The sequence below is a fragment of the Monopterus albus genome, unplaced genomic scaffold (genome assembly GCF_001952655.1).
Source record: "Monopterus albus unplaced genomic scaffold, M_albus_1.0 scaffold26.1, whole genome shotgun sequence".
Lineage (NCBI taxonomy): Eukaryota > Metazoa > Chordata > Actinopteri > Synbranchiformes > Synbranchidae > Monopterus > Monopterus albus.
The window spans coordinates 1835526-1854798 of record NW_018127906.1 but is presented as its reverse complement, the minus strand read 5'-3'; the positions used below and the strand labels follow the sequence as shown (position 1 = coordinate 1854798).

The window sequence follows — 19273 nt, the reverse complement described above, 5'->3', positions numbered from 1 at the left end:
CAGAAAGAAAAAGTTAAATGTACAGGGCACGTTTCAGCCAGTGAGCAGATAGAACTGGATTTCAGAGTTACTACCTGTCAAAGTTCAATTTATGATTTGAATTTTATCTCAATTTAATCAGTTCAAACATACTGAATAACTCACCAGCTCAGAAACATGCACTTTTTATATGGTTTCTCCTTATAAAATTTTGATTTTTACCTTTATTTAATAAAAATCTCTTTCTGTTTTTGTTGTTTCCCAGTTCATTGTTAATGCATCATATTTAGGGATTCAGGAACAAAATCAGAGAAATTATTTGTAAACTTATTTGACACGTGTTCCAATTCAATAGAGACAACGCTGCGATAACACTGCTGTAAGCAGACATGTTTATCTTCTTTTGTGTTTTACTCAACCTTTCAATAATTTTCCTTTGGTGAGGAAAGCTTAAGGCAGTGGTCACAACAGAGCTTTAAACTTCACAATTTACTCTTTAGATCCAGCGATGACTACTTGTTTTTTTGTGACGCTTTGGTCCCTGGGAACTTGTTAAAGTCTAGGAGCAAAATTTTAAAAACACAAGATAATTGGAGGTTTTCTTCTTTCCCCAGCAAATGCAGCATGTGGGTTAATAAGTGATGAAAAGCAAAAGGATCATCCATATCATTCAAGTCAAGACTTATCATTCATAAGTCAAGCATCACAATTAAGAAAGGCAGCTGTCCACCAATCAGAGGACAGCGACAAGTAAATCTCCTCATTAAGACAGTTTAAAAACCCAGATTCTGAGTTGAATGAGTCCTCAGTTAAGTCTGGACACACCGACTGCAGGTTACGCTGGTTTTAAATTTAAAATCACTTTACTTTTAACTGGATATGGGAACTCGGCAAGACTCAACACCAGATTAGAATCCGAATCATGGCATCAAATAATGTAATTATGGACCTGTATTTAAATCAAAATACATCATAAGTTTGAATTTATAAATTTTAATTCTTTTGTAATTATAAATGTAATTTTTGTGACAACATTAGTATCTTTATATGCTTATGTTTGTTCATTCTTTTCCTCAGTCCTTTTACATGCATACATATAAGTTGAGTAGAACCTAGGGAGAGATTTAACCATGTATATAAACCTTATTTTTTTCTCAACACTTCCCAGTTTTCCCTCATGGAAAAAAGAAATGGTGGAAAATGTGTGAAGTACATAAGTCATTAATTAGCAGTAAATAAACACAGATTTTCATTTTATTCAGGACTGAAGGTAAATAGAAAACTAACTGAATACAGACCAATAACTGACAATGTCAGAGAGGTTTGCCACTTCTGGGACTCTGTAGAAGATGAGATGTTTTTCAGGTTTTGTTTCTGTCTCCAGTTCCTTTCATTATTTATGCATTATTACTACATATTATTTAAAAGTGTTTCTGAAAAGATTGACAGCTGATTTGTTTAGTCTAGATCTGACTTAAGTCTATCAGAATTGTATCAGGTTAAAGCTACAACAGAGTCCTGCAAACTGTGCAACAAGTAAAACTGTGTTTACATTAAAGCACCAGCAATGTTAAAAGTAGACTAATGTGGGTGGGTAGTATGTGAAATAAACAATTAAAATAAAATTAAAAAAACAAATAAAGATGCAGCTTCTTTTAAACCTCTAATCCAGCATAATTTTATCAAGTCTAAGTATCCGACATATTTATCGTGAAGGCCTATGGCGCAACCCTTGACCCCTCAACTCACATCCAGGTAATAGGACTCACTCAGACATCCACACAGGGATCAGTGTGTCAAATTGGACAACCTGAAAGCAAAAAATAGCCAGTGGTGAAAACAAAATTGTGGATAAATATATCATCAAAGGCCAGGTGGAACGTATGGGAGAAGTTCAGGTGCAGTTACAGACAGTGAGAACGCTATCAGTGGCTTTGCTGCTTGTAAAAAGTGCCAAAAGGTGTTAGCATTTGATAGGTGCAAGCTAGTCAGTTAGTTCCTCGATAAAGGAACAGCTGCAGAGCCCAGGTGCTGCGTCCATCGACAGACAAGTTTCCAAGAGCACAGCTCTCAAGCACGTTAAAGTAAGCGACTGTGTAGCTTAAAGTCTATTTAATTACAGGTATGGGTCAGGTCATGGGTCTTATGTTCATGGGTTGGGTGGGGTCCGGATTTCATTTAGAGATAACTGAGGGCAATGGGTTGGATCTGATACAGACCTTTGTGGGTGTGGGTTTGCAAATTGGATCCGGGAAGAACTCTGAGCTGCTTTACACAATTTGTTATTAAAAACTAAATCAAATGATGGTAACACTCCTTTTTTATACATCTGTGCAAATTTGTGAACTTTTTTCTTTCTAACCCCAGTGATCACAAAATCAACTAATACAGCTTTAAAATGCCTAATAAGCACAAAATAAATGAACATTTCTGCTGTGAAGCTAGTGTCAGCTGGAATGTTTAAGGACCAAAATTTACTGACTGACCCAGTTCGTCTGAGAGAACTAGTTTATGAAAAAAAACTTTAGAAGGCATACATCTTCAAATTACACTAAATGAGCCTTAAGACACCAAAAGTAGATTTTGTTGTTGTTGTTGTTGTTGTTGTAATCCTTACAAATTCTTTGTCGCCTGACTTCTGCAGAGCTACTCTGTGTTTAGTTTACATTCTACATATACTATAAGGGGCAAAGATGCAACATCTTCATCACAAATATTTAACTGTCATGAACTGGAAACCAGATAATACATTCAAGTAAAGTGTAATCCTGGCCTAAAAACTAAAATAAAAACAGGCAGTAATAAATTAAAAGAAAATGTTTTCCTCCATTGACATGAACTTAACATGCCACTGGGGGGAACTGTGACATTGAAAATATAATTAATCAATTTGATAAAAAAAAAAAAAGCTCAACAATTGCAGAAATAGCTAAATATAATAATCTACCCTGAACTTGTGATCCACTAAGGGACCGCAGTGACATTCTGGTTCAGGTAAGTCAAGGTGTGAAGTTGTGTGGTTACTGGGTGGAGATGGGGCTCCTGTTTGTGTACAGGTTTATTCGAGGTCTTCAAGGGTCCAGTAGTTGTTTAGTAGGGATGGGACAATATATCGAAATGTTATATATCACAATACAAAGACGTCACAGTATCGTTTTGTCTATATAGCATGTGGTCTCCATACATCGGCAACTTCTTATTTTTTGTAAACAACATAGCCTAACAGAAGGTAAGTCAATATACTGTACCTGGTTGTTCTTTACATAATCAAACTAGTGCTAGAAAAAGGGGGAAGAGGAATAAAGTACAAACATTCTGCAGCTAGTCATACATTGTTGTCATTGAATTTTTAATTCCATCATGATTGAATCAAACTGTATCAAGAAAAATTCATATCGTCCCATCCCTAGTTCCTAGACACCTGACCCAGGTAGGCCCAGGTCCAAAATCAGTATTTTTATGCATGTTGGATTCAGGTAGGTCCGTTATGGATCAGGTCCTAAACTTTAAACCAATGAAGACCTCGTGTGTTTATTAATGCTTTTCATGTATAAATATCTTTGTCCATTTTTGTGTGAAACTTTGACTACTGAGATCATCTGTCATCATTTTACAATCTTCTCCAATCCCTATTTTTAGTCTGGACTAAAGAGGAGCTCCAGTGATTTTGATGTGTCCTGGCGACTCGTTTAAAGCACAGTAAGGCTTTCAGTATTGCACTTGATTAAGCTGGGGAACTTGTGAAAGACATATTCAAAAACAAACGGTCACACTAAAGCAGAAATCCCGACTTTTAGTACACTCCAAACCCAAACACACCAGATCCTACCATTTCCATAAAGCAACTTAGTAGCCTCTTTTAGTAGGCCTACCCTGCAAACTACATACTGTCTATGAGGGTTAGTTTTGCAGACCTAAGACATTACACAAGTAGAGTATTTTCAGGGGCTAAGCAGTACCAAGCCCAACGAGTAATCTGATTGCTGTGTAAAATCACTAGAGTATCACTTTACCCTCCTTTTGAGGTGACTGGACTGCAGTCAAGACAGTAAAAGTCATCTGGAATGTCTCCAGACATGCTTTTAACCAGAACAACAATAAGCATGTTGATGTGACCAAGTCTTCCAAGAGGCAGCTCAAAGGGCTGCGTGCTTCGTCAGGGAAACCTGACATTTTATCAGAGGAAACAATGTTTTCTGTGAAGAAAAAATCCCAGAGGCAGGTTTAGATGTCCAGGCCACTCTGTGATAGAATTTATAGTTTTGAAGCCAGAATTTTAAAGACTTTTCCAAGTGAACAACAAATGATGGGATATCACACACATATTAAACAGAAATCCAACGAGTCAGATCAGATTACAGCTAAATTTGAAGATATGGCCCAGAAGAGGTCTTTGATTTGGACTGGGAGCTGTCTGGCTTTAACCAAGGTTCTGAATCCATCTGTAGGAATGTCCAGAGTTGGGCTTGTCTGAATTCAAGGATTGCATCTTTATTTGTCACTGGGACATGGGTGTTTCACACCTGGGATAAAGATCGTTCAAAATTTGAGCTACATTTGTTTGAGTTGGGCCCAGCCTTGGGAAAGGTTCTGTATGGTAGTGTCCTATATTCTGGCCTTGGAACAGTCCAGCTTCACCTACCTTTAGTGTGAAGGCAGTTTCAATTTGAACCCAGGGGCATCAAGCTTTAGTTCACACTCTGGCTGTGTCCACAGCAATGCCATGTTGGAACTAGTACGATCTGCATTTTGGTGGAGAAAACATCAGATAGGCTGCAGGTTGGTCAGACCTTGGATCCGGGTGTTTTGTGTTTGGGACAATTTGAGGGGCAACCGAATCTGACCTAGCCCCGATTGATTTAGGCTGACAAGGCTCCGCACTGGGAGGGCGGTCCAATCTTCAAAAAAGGATTGTGTGATGATCGGGTTAGAGTTGTCCTATGCTGGGCACCCTACTGGAAATGTAGTTGCTGGGCTGTGGGTTGACTCCACTGTGAACCTTGTATCCATTTTTGTCTCTCTGTGTTTCACATCTGTGACCAGGAAAGTCTCAAATTTGGACTACGTTTACCTGAATTAGGTCCACGGCACTCTAAACTTAGAAAGGACTGGGTCCGGAGGGTAGTCCAGCCTTAGAGAAAAGGGCCATTATGGATTTAAGGCTGCCCTATTCTGAAACCAGAATGGTCCACACTGGCTGAGTTTAAAGTATGTTTGGATATAAGCTGAATGCGACCTAGTGTGGTTTTAGTGTGGAGCAAAAGTGGTCAGAACTTATGCAGAGGGATTCATTTTGTGCAGACAGTAATCCAGTTTAGGTCTAGGATGGTCCTGATTTGGGAATTGTCCAACAATGACCCAAATTTAAAACTGGTCCACAGGTCTGGAGAGTTTGGGGTTTCGGGAATTCATTGAGGGTGTCCTGACTTATCCAAAGCTGGTAAATGTTTGATTGGGTGGAGGATGGTTGAGGCATGTTCTGGGCACTGAACTGAGGTCTGGATCTGACAACTGTGCCACTGCTGTGTTAAATGTAATCCAGCTAAATTCTATTTGACTCACTCTGGATAGATGTTGCATGTTAGTCCTGGAGGAGATGGATCTCTGTGTATGTATCTGTCTCTGTCCGTCCGTCTGTCTGTTTCATGGGTCTGTTGTTCTTGTCTGTGGTTAGCAGCTGCAGCCCTCTTTGGCCGGCTGGCTGTCGGTGTTCAGGCGACCTCCCTGCGGTGCTGATGGTTTATGCTGGACTCCCGACTCGGCAGCGTTCAGGTCCAGACTGCCATCCTGGATGTTCTGGTAGATCCTCTTTGCCGCCTCCAAGAAGGCCTCCTCCACGTTCTCCCCTCTAGAGAGGAGTCGTCGTCAAAACAGTCAAGGTGCAAACAAACAGCAAAGTTCTTACATGTTTAGGACCTAAAGCTTTACTGCCATAAGCACTGAGAACATTACAACTGTTTAAATAACTTTTCTGTGGTAATCAGTTTACTAAGAATCTGTGTCTCAAAGTCAGTCTGACCCACAGTTCTGCATTAAACCCTCCTTCATGAAGGTGATGATGTTCAGTTTGCGTTCAGACTGTTCCACAGAGCTGTTGGTTCACTTGTGTGGTCACTCTGGAAGCATTCGGAAAAGTCTTGAATAATACCTGCAAAGGCCTGAAGTCGTTAAACCAGGCTTGCCTCGGCAGGAACATTACTTATAAAATGTTTTGTGGTTTTAATAAAAAGTGTCTGGAAACTCTCCAGCAGTGCTGTTCTCCACCTCAGGCCTTATGGAAAACTCACATATGGACTGTAAATAAAAGTCAAGGTCACATTTAATGACTGATATTATTAGGAACTATTTCAAAATGACAGCTTATACTGTAAATATCAATATGTTCATGTACATGGTAGGTAGTTCTAGGCCTTACCATGCCTACTGGCTTTCAATTATATTTTTAATATTCTGATTAGTATAACTTTGAAACAGGTATCAAACTGTTTTTCTAAGCAGTGTTACCTCGGTACAGGTCTGCACCACCTTTTGGCTCAGATTCAACTCTAATGAATGGATGCTGACCCTGACGTGGGTCCAGTTAAGGCTTTAATTAACAAACACTTACATATTAACATATCAGCATTTTCTACACTCCAATTTAAATGGTTTATTTGCTGTTTTTACTGGGATGCAATCTACCACGATGACGTAGTGGGCGTGATGATTGTCTAATAAAAAGCAGTGTGTACTTACGTCTTAGCGCTGGCCTCTAGAAACAGCAAACCTAGTCAAAAACAGGAAGCGGGAATCAGAACCAGTCTAATGTCTGGTTTTCAGCTGAATATACAAAGGAATGTTTCGCTGCTTACCGTTCTCCTCAGCAAACTGTTTGGCCTCTTCATATGTCACGTCTCTCTGAGCCTCCAGGTCGGCCTTGTTACCAATCAGAATGATCACCTGAAACACAGTGTTTAGTAAACAACTGGTGCACAGAGAGTCTGTGAGGAAGATTTCATCAGGGACATCTGGACGTTCAATTGTTTAAATATTTTTCAGATGTCTATAATACATATTCAGTTATTTGTAATTTATCCATATCCCTTTGCAGTGATCACTTTAAGATTAAAGGATCTTTTTTCTGTTGATCTTTGTGAAAAAGCCAAGTTAAATTCTCTTTGTTGTAAAAGCAGAAAACAAAAACGTCCAAAGGGGGTGAATAGTTTTTATGATGACTGTAACTGCTGCTGCAGTGGCATTTTCATCTACGTGTAACCTCAGTCTGGAGCAGGATGAACTAACAAAAGTAAATACTAGAGAATGACTGTGGAGGTTTACGGATGAGATGCTGCAAACAGCAGCTGTGGCAAACTGTACCAAGTAAAGGTTTGGAACCTTCTCAGCTGTTTTGATGTCTTTGGTGTTAATCTACAATGCAAAAAATACCAGAAACCAATGGGGAAAACACTGAATGAGGTGTGTCCCCGTGTTTGACAGGTACTGCATATCGCCTAATCCCACACTTTGTCTGCTAGTCTCTTACTTCTACCAATTACCAATACTGCAGTATTCTCAAACTAGTACAGAGCATATAGTTGTAAACAGCTTTTGAGTAAAATCCAGTCGAGCTGCTCAGTCTACCCAGCAGCCTGAACCAACAACGGGTGTTTGGTAGTAAGTACTATTAGTATATTTACTCGTATATTTGGGGAGAAAGTCAGCACTCACTGTGTTTGGGTTGGTCAGGTTCCTGGCATCTGTCAACCAGCTGCTCAGGTGGTTATAAGTACTCCTCCTTCACACCAACACAGGAATGAGACACAGATATACGTTTAAAAAGATCGAGCTAATCTGAAACAACCATGACAGCCCACAAACCACACCCGTGCTTATCTCTGCGTCATCCTGGATTTCTCTCCCAGATTTATATTTTAGCAGCACATTCTGGGTTTAGACGCCAACCAGCCTCCACCCGTCAGTACCTGGTGATGTCGTACACCATGAGGGCCCCGGCAGCCCCCCTGTAGTAGGACCTGGTGACAGCCCTGAACCGTTCCTGACCAGCGGTGTCCCAGATCTGCAGCTTCACCTTCTGACCGTGGACCTCCATGATCCTCGTCCCAAACTCCACCCCAATGGTGTGAGGACAGTCCGCCATGACTGCGCGCACACACACACACACACACACACACACACATCACTATGAGTGTACTGTAAATATTAGCACTGAAAACAACACAGGGTGGACAAATACTGTCACCCTGATTCAGAGCAACAAGCCCCCAGGCACAGACATGTGAAAGGCCCCCAGCCCTGCCACAAAGGAGCCAAACTCCCAGACTGACATGAACTCTTTGTGGTTGTTTTCTGTCTTTATGTTGTCATTTTGTGTCTAGTTGTACTTGTTTTGTGTGTTTCTACAGCTGTTTTCTCTTTGTGGTCATTTTCTATCTTTATACTTGTTTTTATTACACAGATCAGATCTCCACATTAAAAACTGTTTCTGCATCAATGTCATAAAACTCAGCGTTTGTACCACGAACGTACTGCAAGAGCTGGATACCAGATTACAACATGGCACCTGTTCTCCTCCTGAAAGTTGCCCACATGGCACATACACCAGAAACTTGTAGCAATTATTTTCAGTATTGATTAATCTGTCCATTGCATCTCAATTTGTCATCTTGTCTTTAAAATGGCTCAAAAAAGTGAAAAATGTCCACGTTGTCCAACCAGCAGTGTAAAGCCAAAATATATTCAGTTTATTACCACATATAACAAAGAAAAATATCAAATTCCAGTACCTGAGAAACTAAAATGCCTCCCAGTTTACTTGGAAATTGACTAACACATTTATCTGGCTATTAAATAGTTGTCAATTACTTCTGTTTTGATTGACTAATTATTGCAGCTCTAGAGCAGACTATAATCAGTATGTGGAAATAAAGCAACTTCTCTGGCATTATGGGCTGTTTTAGTCCCATTACACGACTGGGTTATTATTTTTATTCATCCCCTATTTAACCAGGTAAAAGCCTTGTTGAGATTAAATTTCTTTTTCGATAGTGACCCAGCCAAGATGGCAGCAGAGACACAGAAACAGGCCTGTAAAATGCTGCTGCCTCAGAGCAAACTGAGTTGGAGAACAGCAGAGGAGATTAAAAGGAAGAAGACAAGAAAGCTCACATTTTTTCTCTGTGAACTGATGCAACAGACAGGACTTCCCAACTCCCATGTCACCTGGAGAGAAAGACAAAGGACAATCACAGTAAAAACACAAGGTCAGAATGACGCTGTGAGTTAAAGTCTGGTCACTTCACTCCTTTTAAATCGGTGATGTCGCAGTGGGTGAACGGGTTAGAGGAGTATTTTACTCTGCTGTGAAACTACCACTCCAAAGCTTCCTTCAACGTTCCTAAACACAGGACTCTCCTGGACAATGTACTGACTCCAGACGTTTATGTTCCGATCACCAGCCTCTATTTGTTTACTTTATCAAATATCTTAATATTTCTTCCACCACTGGAAATGAGGGAATAACAATGGGACAGAGTGGACAGATGGAGAAATACATGTCATTGAGTATTTCTGCAAATACTGGTACATACAGGGCGCAGTATTGGGTAACAAGTCTGTACTACTGAAAACAGCAGTAATACACACACTGCTGTGTTCTAATATGAGAACTTGCATTTACTGCACATTGTCACATGTGGACACATCCTGTTCACACTGATACAAGTCCAGGAAGAGGAAATCTTTTATTCTGTTTTCTATGGGACATACAATGAACCGTGTAAGAAGAACTCAGTTTCTACAACTTGTTTTTATGCCTGAAGACAATTCAACTGGATTTTAGTTGCAGTCCTATATGATAAAAAAAGAGTTCCACCTCAACCAACTGTAAATGCTGCTTTTACATTAGCACACAAGTAATAATAACTTAATAATATGACATATAGCAGGCTCACTTTTTCTGCACTAGGTATTTTTACTGTCGATACTTTACGTCCATTTATCTCATTATGCTTACATGTATCTACATAAGTAACATTTTCATTGCAGTAACGGAGTATTTTCACAGTGTGGTATTAGTACTTTTACTTAGCAAAGTAAAAGCCTGAGTGTTTGCTCCAGCAGTAATAAATCAGACCGTGTTACTCACCGATGATGATGTATTTAAAGATGTAGGAGTAGTTGTAAGGTGCGGCCGTCATCTTGATACTGTGAGGAGGCAAAAACAGGAGGGCACGTTTCGTTTAAACCAAACAAGGTGTGGGTTAAACGGAGTCCACACCCTGTCTGAGCTCACTCCGACTCCCTTTAATCTGCGTTCACACAACCTGAACAAAAACCGTTTAGTGGACAAACAAAAGCAGCTAGCTAGGCTAACAGACAGCTAATGATAAACACCGATCTGAGCTTCAGCATGTAGCTTTAAACACCGTGACAGCCAGGCAGGGTGGAAGCAGTCACATTTAGCAGAAGTAGTAAACTCCGTCAGCTGACTTCCCTCCCTGAGAAAACCCCTGAATCCCTTACGTTAGCTTAGCTCCGCAGCTAACCGGCTAACAGCTGCAGCTCTATCTACGCCTTGCTAACAGCGAGAGGCCACTTTTAATAAGACTCAGAACAAAAACCGTCCAATAACAAACCAGACAAACAGTGTATGTTGTATATCCTGATGCTTTACCTTCGGTCCGTGAGACTATCTAAGATGTAAACCCGATTAAACTGCTGCTTAGGCTGAGAGTTATCTTTGTTAAGTGGTTAGCCTGCTGAGCCGTCAGAAAACCTCCACCCTCTTCCGTAACTCTTCTTCTCTGGCGAAGAAAAGCGGTAACATCGCAAGATGTACAGGTTTCTACCGCCACCTTGTGGACAATAACATTATGTCAATGACTGATTAGGAGCAACATCGTGTTCACTGAATGGTTTTAAAGCCTTAATCTTGTCTGTTCAAGTCAATGTTAGAGTAGATGTTGTCACTTCTATTATTCTTTGTCTTGCGCCCTGATTTGCTTACTTTTTTTTTTACATTTTTGTTACAATGATGCTATGAAAATGATGCTGAATTAGTGCTCAGCTCCTGTTTGCAGTGTGTCCATGGATGTACAGACAGTAACACGATTACAGAAAGAAAACATGATTTTTATGGACATGGTGGTACCAGCATCCTGTTCTGGGGGGACAGGGAGGTCAGAGAGAGATCTCAGTTTTCGATTTTCATTAAATGCAACAAATTCTAAAACCACGTTTTCACGTGGTCATTATACTGAATGTAGACTAATGGGCAACAGTGGAGATTTTATCCATTTAAAGTTAAATGTACCACCCAAAGTGTGTAGACATTGAAGAACTCTGTCGTCTGTGTATCAGGCCTTGATAATAAGAGGCACTGAGTGCTGGTCTGGGTCACACATGGGATTTGTTGATAAAAAGAGAAACAGACTATTACTTATGAAATAATAAGACATATGCAGATGAAACTGGTTTAACTTGAAGTTTGATTGTGTGTGGATGCTGTTTTCGACTGTTCATGCATGATGAGTGTGGGTTCGTCCTCTCTCTCCTCCCTCATGTGCTGATGTCACATGGAGGCAGAGCTCGACCATCAGAGTTCAGGCTCCCTCATCCACAGAGCAGTGGGAGTTTACTGAGGAGAAACAGGAGGAACTCTGCTGTTTGGATGGTTAGGATTCTTCAGATGAGGTATCAGACTCCGGATCAGCAGCTACTGAAACAACCGACAAACATGGACAAACAAAAAGGTACAGTGCTCACATTATAATGCAGCAACAGAAATCCTAAAGAACTACTTATAGAAAAGCACTTTAGTCCTGAAACAAACTAAACGAGATCAACACTGTTGATATGTCAACACTATCAACAGTTTCCTTACAAGTCACATGTGAATTATGTTTTGGATGTTTAACACAAGAGGCTTAATTGGCCTGAATAAGCACCATTTTTGGAGCATTCAGTCAGCGTGCAGGCTACATGTTGTTTTGTCATTAGCACTGTATGTTGACCTACGCACCTAATGTCAAGATGCGTGTAGGTAGGTGCATGCACTTTTCTTGATGTTCAACACATGCACATTCATGATATTTTCATATATTTTATTTTTTTTAATGGCTCAATAAATTCCTAAATCAGTTGCTCACTGTGGTTTAATGCATTGTGCTTTGGAAAAAGAAATTCACATGTAATATCCTGTGAAATTAACATCAGATGGGATATATTCAGATGTCAGCAGGTGCAGTTTTGGTTCACATACAAAATAACATGGTGCAAAACGTAAACTATCAGGTCTGAGTGTGGAATTTCTTCTGTTTTATGTTTAAGTTCTACAGTAGATTGTATGGTGCGTGTTGTTATTTCTTTAAGAAAAATGAAGTTTTGTTACAGTTTATAGCCTCAGCCTCCGTCACCAGCGTCACAGCACTGATACACTGTTGTAGTGTAACATGTGGCTTTTACAGACAAATGGCCCAGTCACAGCACAAGTGACTAGACCAACTTCATCTGTGCACCCTCCTGAAATATTTGGGAGTAGGGTCTTGGAGACATGACTCCAGGTGGGAACCACGGCTGTAGGGCTGGGGACAGGAAGGGGACTGGCAGTAGTTGGCTGTGGTAGTCTGGACTGTAGCACTGAGCAGCGCCCATCTCTGTGTGGACTCTTTATCACACTGATGGTATGTTAACTACGGGATCGGGAATACCCGCCTGTCCTCCTCCATCATCCCTCCTCATCATCATCACTTCCTCCTCCGGCCGTCCTCTGAAAACTGAGCTAATGGGTTGTTTACATTCAGACTGCGATCGGTGATTTCAGCATTTTTCTCCCATTACTGCCCCTGAACTTTAGGTTTGTGACTACACAGTGCGACAGGCACTAACTTAAAGGAGCAGTCTGCTCTTTTCCATCTTGGGTCTTAGTGGTCGGTCAGTGACAAATCAGTAACTGGTCAGTAACTGGTGTGTGTGACTGGTCAGTGGTTTATGGGTTAGTGGTGAGATGGCTGGGCGTGCTGCTGAATGGTCGACTGGGGTTGGGTCAGTTTGGGGAAACAGCAGCTCAGTAATGTAAATGTTTCTGCTGATCTATATTTACTATCTGGAGGATGAAAGAGAAAGCTGCTCCTTGTAACACACATGCACACACACACACACACACACACACACACACACACATTGGAAGAATCCCATCTTTCTGCTAATTTGAGGGTTTGGTTTTCATGGTAAAGCAGCTTAACTCACTAAATTACACAGGAACTGACACACACACGTTCAGCAGCCTGGTCTCTTTCTCTCTGGTCCAGTTTCAAGCTGCCGTTGGCACAAACATCACAAAAAGAAACATCTACAGTGAGAAATGTGTGAAAATTCAAAGCGCACCAGCCAAAGGAAATAACAGTCACAGAGTTTGTCATCAGATAAAAACTTATTAAAACAGCAGCGGAGAACTCCGTTTGCTTTATCCATTTATCCATTTTCAATACCGCCCCATCCCAAACGGGGTCACGGGGGGCTGGAGCCAATACCAGCCAGCTGTGGGCGAGAGGCAGAGTACACCCTGGACAGGTCGCCAGTCCATCGCAATCCGATTATTTTATTTATTCATTAACTTGTTTATTTTACTTAAGTCAAAGTGCCAGTAATAAAATCCCCTGTGATGATTGTATCACTGATTCAACAACGTTCATGCAGTCCCCAGTTGGCGCTGCCCACTGTCCAGCCAGTTTCAGTTTATTGATAGTTAGGTATTTAGTTACATAACCCTGGGGTCAGACTGAAGTGATTTACATGAAACTGTCTGAGAGGTTTGTGTAAAACAGGACGAGACAAACTTATTTCTATTTTAGAAATTATTCATTTAAACTCTGAAAAGGACTGTAACAAACAGACAGAACAAAACCTGAGCTGTGTTCGTATTTAAAGCTAACACCGACAGTTCTTCTCTTCTATAACATTTCTGCCGATGATGTGTTTTTTCTTTACTGTAAATCTTATTTAAGTCTCTACTGTATTTAATGTATGCAGGTTGGTTTATATGTCAGGTTAACATAGGTTTTTGGTTTCTTTGTAATCTCTGGTTTTGATCAGCACCTCATACTGTAAATAAACATAAATATACTAGTGTTACATAAAAATGAAAATAGAGACAAAAACAATGGACACAACACATGAAGGCAGCTTTAATATCCCTGGGTTTTATTTCTGCTTTTACTGTGAATAAATCGTTCTTATCAGTTACTTTATCATTATTAACAGGCATTCGTTGGTTTTGTGTTATAACTGTGAAAACAAACCGTAAAGGCGTCGGTTCCACGTGCAGCTGACGAGGCCGAGGGAGACTGCAGCCCTGCTACCACTGCTGTGGTTTTGGCTTTTGTTTAATGTTGTTGTTGTAGCTCCGAACCTTTTCTACACTGACTGACTTTATCTGTCCACATACAGTACATATGGACAGTGGACGTCACTCGCTGTGTTTCCTGCTGCATCAAAGCCAGAGACCGGAAGTAATGTTGATGGACAGATAAGCAGCGTTCAGTCACACACACACTCCCTGTCCCTGTCGGTCCAGCAGCAGTGTGTCTCCTGGGACACCACGTCACGTTTTAGCCCGTCCTTTAGTCTCTGGGCCGGTTTTCTCGGCAGCACAGTGTCGTCCTGTTGTCGTCGGTGTGCTGTGGGTGTGTGGGGTATGTACAGCTCGATGCTTAAAACAGCAGCAGGCTGATGAGCAGAGCTGCGAGATCCTTAAATCCAGCAGAGAGGAGTTAATGTGAAACATTTAACCTTCATCTCCCACTCAGCTCGGAGTGAATGGACTCGCTCTGTGCGTCTGAATGGAGCGCAGACACAATCGCTGCCTGTTCGGACGGTGTCCTCCACATTTTCGACATTTTCCCTCCCTCTGATGATAATTCAGATAATCCACTACAGCTCCAGACAACAACAGGAAACCAGCCCAGTCACAAAGAGTTCAGGACAGAAACACACTTTCCACCATGTATGTTAGTTACATACGTGCATGAACCCAGCCGTGCACACCAACTGTGTAGTAGTAGCCTTTAAGAGGCTCCAATAAGAAACGCAGACAAACACCGGGCCTACAAAAACGTCCGGTGTCCTGACCTTTAGTTCCCGAACATCAGGTTTTACAGGTGATGTAACTCACGCCGTCTTTATTCTGTGTTAAACATTAGCAGCTTATCAGTGTTTATCCTGTCACATCGCTCCACATGTGAAGGTCAGAACATCTGAACACTTGTGATGGGAAACTTTACCTGCACAGGTGTAGTCGGTTCAGTGTCATTCACACGTTACCAGAACATGTTAGTTTTATCATAAGTACAGACTCATTCTCTGATGTAGCTGCTGAGAACGGAGCATTTTGTAAATCTGTTGACTTTAAATTGTTTTCCCATTCACATCAGTATTTATATTTTGATAAACTGAGATATAGATAAAGCACGTGTTGTTCATACTGTACTTTTATCTGTGTATGAGGGCGAATAATCGTCTTTTATCCACCTTTCAGCTGTTTATGCTTCAGAAGTGACAACACAGTCTGTATTCATTGAGAGAGAGCGAGACAACAGCTTCATTCATAGCGTAAACACAGACCGACTTTATGACTGTTTTATGTCATCAACCAGCTGACGACAAACTGTCCATTTAAATCCGTTCTGCTTCTGAGCAAACTGTTTTAAAACATTTTAAACTTTAAAAAATGTAACACAAAAGTAAAAAATGTAATGTAATCTAATTCTGACAAGCAACCAAAGATTTCAAATACATGTAGTCCACTAAAAGGTAAAATATTTGAGGTCCAAGTAAGAAGTAGAAGAACATGGAAATACTCAAGTAAAGTACAGATACCTTAAAAATGTACTTGTAAGTTCAGCACTGAGTAAATGTATTTAGTTACTTTTCTACTCTGGTCACATTAAACATTCCTTTTCATAATAACTTATGTCAGGATAAACAAATGTCAAAAAGCAGTTTGTGATCAGAACTTGGTTTTGACCAAATATGAATTTGGCATCACAGGAAACATGCTAATGTGCTAACATGCTAACTGCTTCAGCTCAGTTCGTGTCACTGGCTTCAAAGTTGAGAACAACACTGTCCATGAGTTAAACATTAAAGACATGAAGGAAGAGAAATACTCTTGAGTTTTTGATAGAGACAGATAGTGAGAGAGTAACGCTGCTGGAATCCTCCATCAACACAGGATGACTCACATTAGCCTCTGATAAACCCTGTTTGGTCATCTGTTGTTTCACTGCCAGTGAAGATTAAAGCCTGATACCGAGGCTGAACAGACAGTGGAAAGTAACTAGGTATATTTATTCCACTCCTCTGCATTTATTTAACAGCCATAGTTACAGTTACTTTACAAACAGAGATTAACTTTAAAATGCTACCAACCAGAATAAAATCTGACATGAACCAGTTTGTTGATTGGTCAGTTCTTTAAATAATTGTTATAAATAGTTTATGTCATTGTGTTAATGCCAAGAAGTGTCATGGTTTCAGCTTTTCGGAGGTGACGACGTAGAGCTCTCTTCATCTTAAATCGCAGTAAACTGAGCTATTGCTGAGACAGAACAGACGCCCATTGACGTCACTGTACAACTCCGGATAATAGAGATGGACTCACAATTTCCTTTCAGTTTACAAACCAAACAATAAATGCATTGGTCAAAAAAATCTTATCTTAAAAAAATCTAATAATACCATGCAATTTAGTAGTAAATGTATTTTAGTCTTTCTATTTGTCTTACACTTCATGAGTGCATTTATCTAACAGCCATTACCAAGATTGTGCACACAAAGCTCATGAAGAGATTAAACACAGAGAAAACTGAGACAACCCAACAGCATCTGAACTTTGACATTAAACAACCAGTTCATAGTTTCTGGATTTCAGACAATTTACTTCTTCCCCTCATCATGAATCACTGAAAGCTGACACAGAAAACACGAATTAACTTCAACATGCTATTCTAATAACACTTCGTATGCTATGTGTGTGTGTGTGTGTGTGTGAGAGAGAGAGAGAGAGAGAGAGAGAGAGAGCTGAGGACTTTTACTTATGATACTTATGATACTTTTATGATAAAGTACACTTTCCTGACATTTATCACTTAACTAATATTTTCAGTACAGAAGCTGTAATGAAGTATTTTTAAAGAGTTATACTAGTACCTTTACTTTGGTACCTGACTACTTCCTCCTGTTCACCTGTCGGTTCGTCCGTCTCTAGTGCTGGCCAGGCTGATCTGGGACCTGCAGTCCTTCCTGTCTGTTCTGGACTCAGAGAACCTGAGTTATATCGCTCAGGCCCAGAAGAAATCCATCTCCGAGCTGCTGTCCACGCTGCAGACACACGACACCCCCGGTAATACCACTACTACAACACTACTACAAATAATACTTCTACTTTTACTGCCTGGACTGCCCCCAGTACTCTGTCCTGCTCTGAACAAATCTTAAATACGCACCATGAATGTCTCGCCCCATTCCTGTATTTAATGACCTTTTCTCTTCTTCTAGTGGCATTTTAATGTCTTTGTGCTTTTTCCTGCATCATGTTTTTAACACAGGATGTAAAACACTTTGTCTCTGTGTATGAGATGTGCTATAATCATAAGCTTTAACTGTGTGTTGTGTTTCCAGTGGAGGATGCTGAGTACATGATCATGAGCTGTCCATCACTGTCTCCTAGCAACGAGCGGTTGGACACACCTGGGACAGGTACGCTCTAATGCTGAACTTAAAACTCCTACGATGGTGGAAAGCTCAACAGGCTTTAATGTTTAGTTTCAAGATTAAAAATCATTAATTAAAGATTTTTATAGTATTTTATTTTATTGGTAATCGTCTACACAAGATACACACTTATGTCAAAGTGAAAAAAAAGTCGTAGTGATGTAATTTAAAAGTCTTAAAAAGAGCTGAAATGGGACGGACGGTTCCTCTGACAAAGCACCTTAGAAAGTTTTACGTTTCATTTACAAAACTCATGAAAATTTTCTTTAATATTAATAGTGCTGTTGGACTGTCTGCTGATGTGAGTCCACGGGCATTAAGTAAATTAATTATATCAGATGGGATTACCACTGTATTCTGCTGGAAAGTATTGGGAATATATAGATGGCTGTAGGTCTTATGAACGACAGTCTGGTATCTGATACGTCTCTCTTGGTTTACCCAGAAAGTGTCCGGTCGTCTGAGCTGCTCTCACAGCAGAACTCGTCTGTGTGGCTGAGGAACGGGGTGAGTCACCACTTACACATGTTTGTACTTCTGTCCTTGTGAGGACTCTCGCTGACATAATACATCCACTAGTCCCTAACCCCTTGATCACCCTGGACCTTTTAGCTAAGCTTAACAGGTTAACCCTAAAAGGATTATGGCCTAACCCCCACCACCTTAGGAAACACACAAGGGTCACCAAATCAGCCCACTAACTTTAACCACCTCTAGACATGTGCAAAAAAATCATCCAAACTAAGGCGTACTTCACTGAACCCCCTCACCCTCACAACTGCCTAATGCCAACAATACCCTAACATAAACCTGGCTCTAACCTGACCCCTAATCTGAAGTGGTGAGGACCAAACAACACGTCCTCACAGTGTAGAAATGTCTTCACAAACATGGCCTCACACTAAGCTTGTCCACAGAGAGACATGGTTCTGGAGTTGATCCTGAGACGTGGCTCTAGTGTTTTAGATTTTTCTAGACGCGAGTTTAACTGTTGTGTTGAGCTGCGTGTCAGTGAATAAGGCTGTGTGAAGTTTGCCAACACGAACCCAGGTTGAACTCTGAGCATTTACAGAAATGTGGGTTACCAGTAAAATGCAGCATCAACTATTTGGAGCTCTATTTAAAATAACATCCAGCTGCTGAAGGCCAGTCTCTGCTCGAACCGTTGCTTTAGTGTGGGATGGAAACACAGGAGCGTCCTCTACCGCAACAAAACAAACAAGAAACCCCATGTCGGTTTCTTTCTGTTGATGTGTGTGTTTGATCCTTCACTTCTTCACCTCCTGATTTTTCTTCTTGAGGTTGAACAAACGTGGTCGGAAAGAAAAAAGAGTTTTTAACATGATTTGGATCCAGAAGTAGTAACAGAGAGAGAACAGGAGGAGGAGGAGGAGGCTGCTCTGTGATGTGGCTTGGTAATGACAGACCGAGTCCTCCTGAGGTTTGGGAGTAGACGGCAGAGACTTGGTGTGTGTGTGTGTGTGTGTGTGTGTGTGTGTGTGTGTGTGTGTGTGTGTGTGTGTGT

At 40.7% G+C, this 19273-nt stretch overlaps 2 protein-coding genes across 3 annotated transcripts in view; one reads left to right on the top strand and one right to left on the bottom strand.

Moving 5' to 3' along the window:
• Nucleotides 1–4202: 4202 nt before the first annotated feature.
• Nucleotides 4203–10785, bottom strand: LOC109957369 (ras-related protein Rab-14-like). Its single transcript, XM_020595207.1, has 8 exons — nt 10652–10785; nt 10124–10182; nt 9145–9198; nt 7941–8118; nt 7687–7753; nt 6831–6918; nt 6715–6745; nt 4203–5827 (listed from the first exon to the last, which is right to left on the bottom strand). The coding sequence occupies exons 2-8, from the start codon at nt 10173–10175 to the stop codon at nt 5650–5652; spliced, it is 648 nt and encodes a 215-aa protein (XP_020450863.1). The 5' UTR covers nt 10176–10182; nt 10652–10785; the 3' UTR covers nt 4203–5649.
• Nucleotides 10786–11583: 798 nt separating this feature from the next.
• The window catches only part of LOC109957395 (actin filament-associated protein 1-like 2), a 14483-nt gene continuing 6793 nt past the window's right edge, over nt 11584–19273 (top strand). For both annotated transcript variants that reach the window (XM_020595262.1, XM_020595261.1), the window contains exons 1-4: nt 11584–11729; nt 17243–17377; nt 17656–17733; nt 18194–18255. In XM_020595262.1, the coding sequence (XP_020450918.1) occupies nt 11648–11729; nt 17243–17377; nt 17656–17733; nt 18194–18255 (357 nt within the window). In that variant the 5' untranslated portion in view covers nt 11584–11647. The remainder of the gene's footprint in view (nt 11730–17242; nt 17378–17655; nt 17734–18193; nt 18256–19273) is intronic.

Coding starts and splice junctions, on each gene's coding strand:
- LOC109957369 (XM_020595207.1), bottom strand. CDS start 10,175: ATGACGGCCGCACCTTACAACTACTCCTACATCTTTAAATACATCATC. Junction 7,754..7,940: donor ATGGTGTACGACATCACCAG/GTACTGACGGGT, acceptor GTTGGTGTGAAG/GAGGAGTACTTATAACCACC. Junction 6,746..6,830: donor ACAGTTTGCTGAGGAGAACG/GTAAGCAGCGAA, acceptor GTTTTTGACTAG/GTTTGCTGTTTCTAGAGGCC.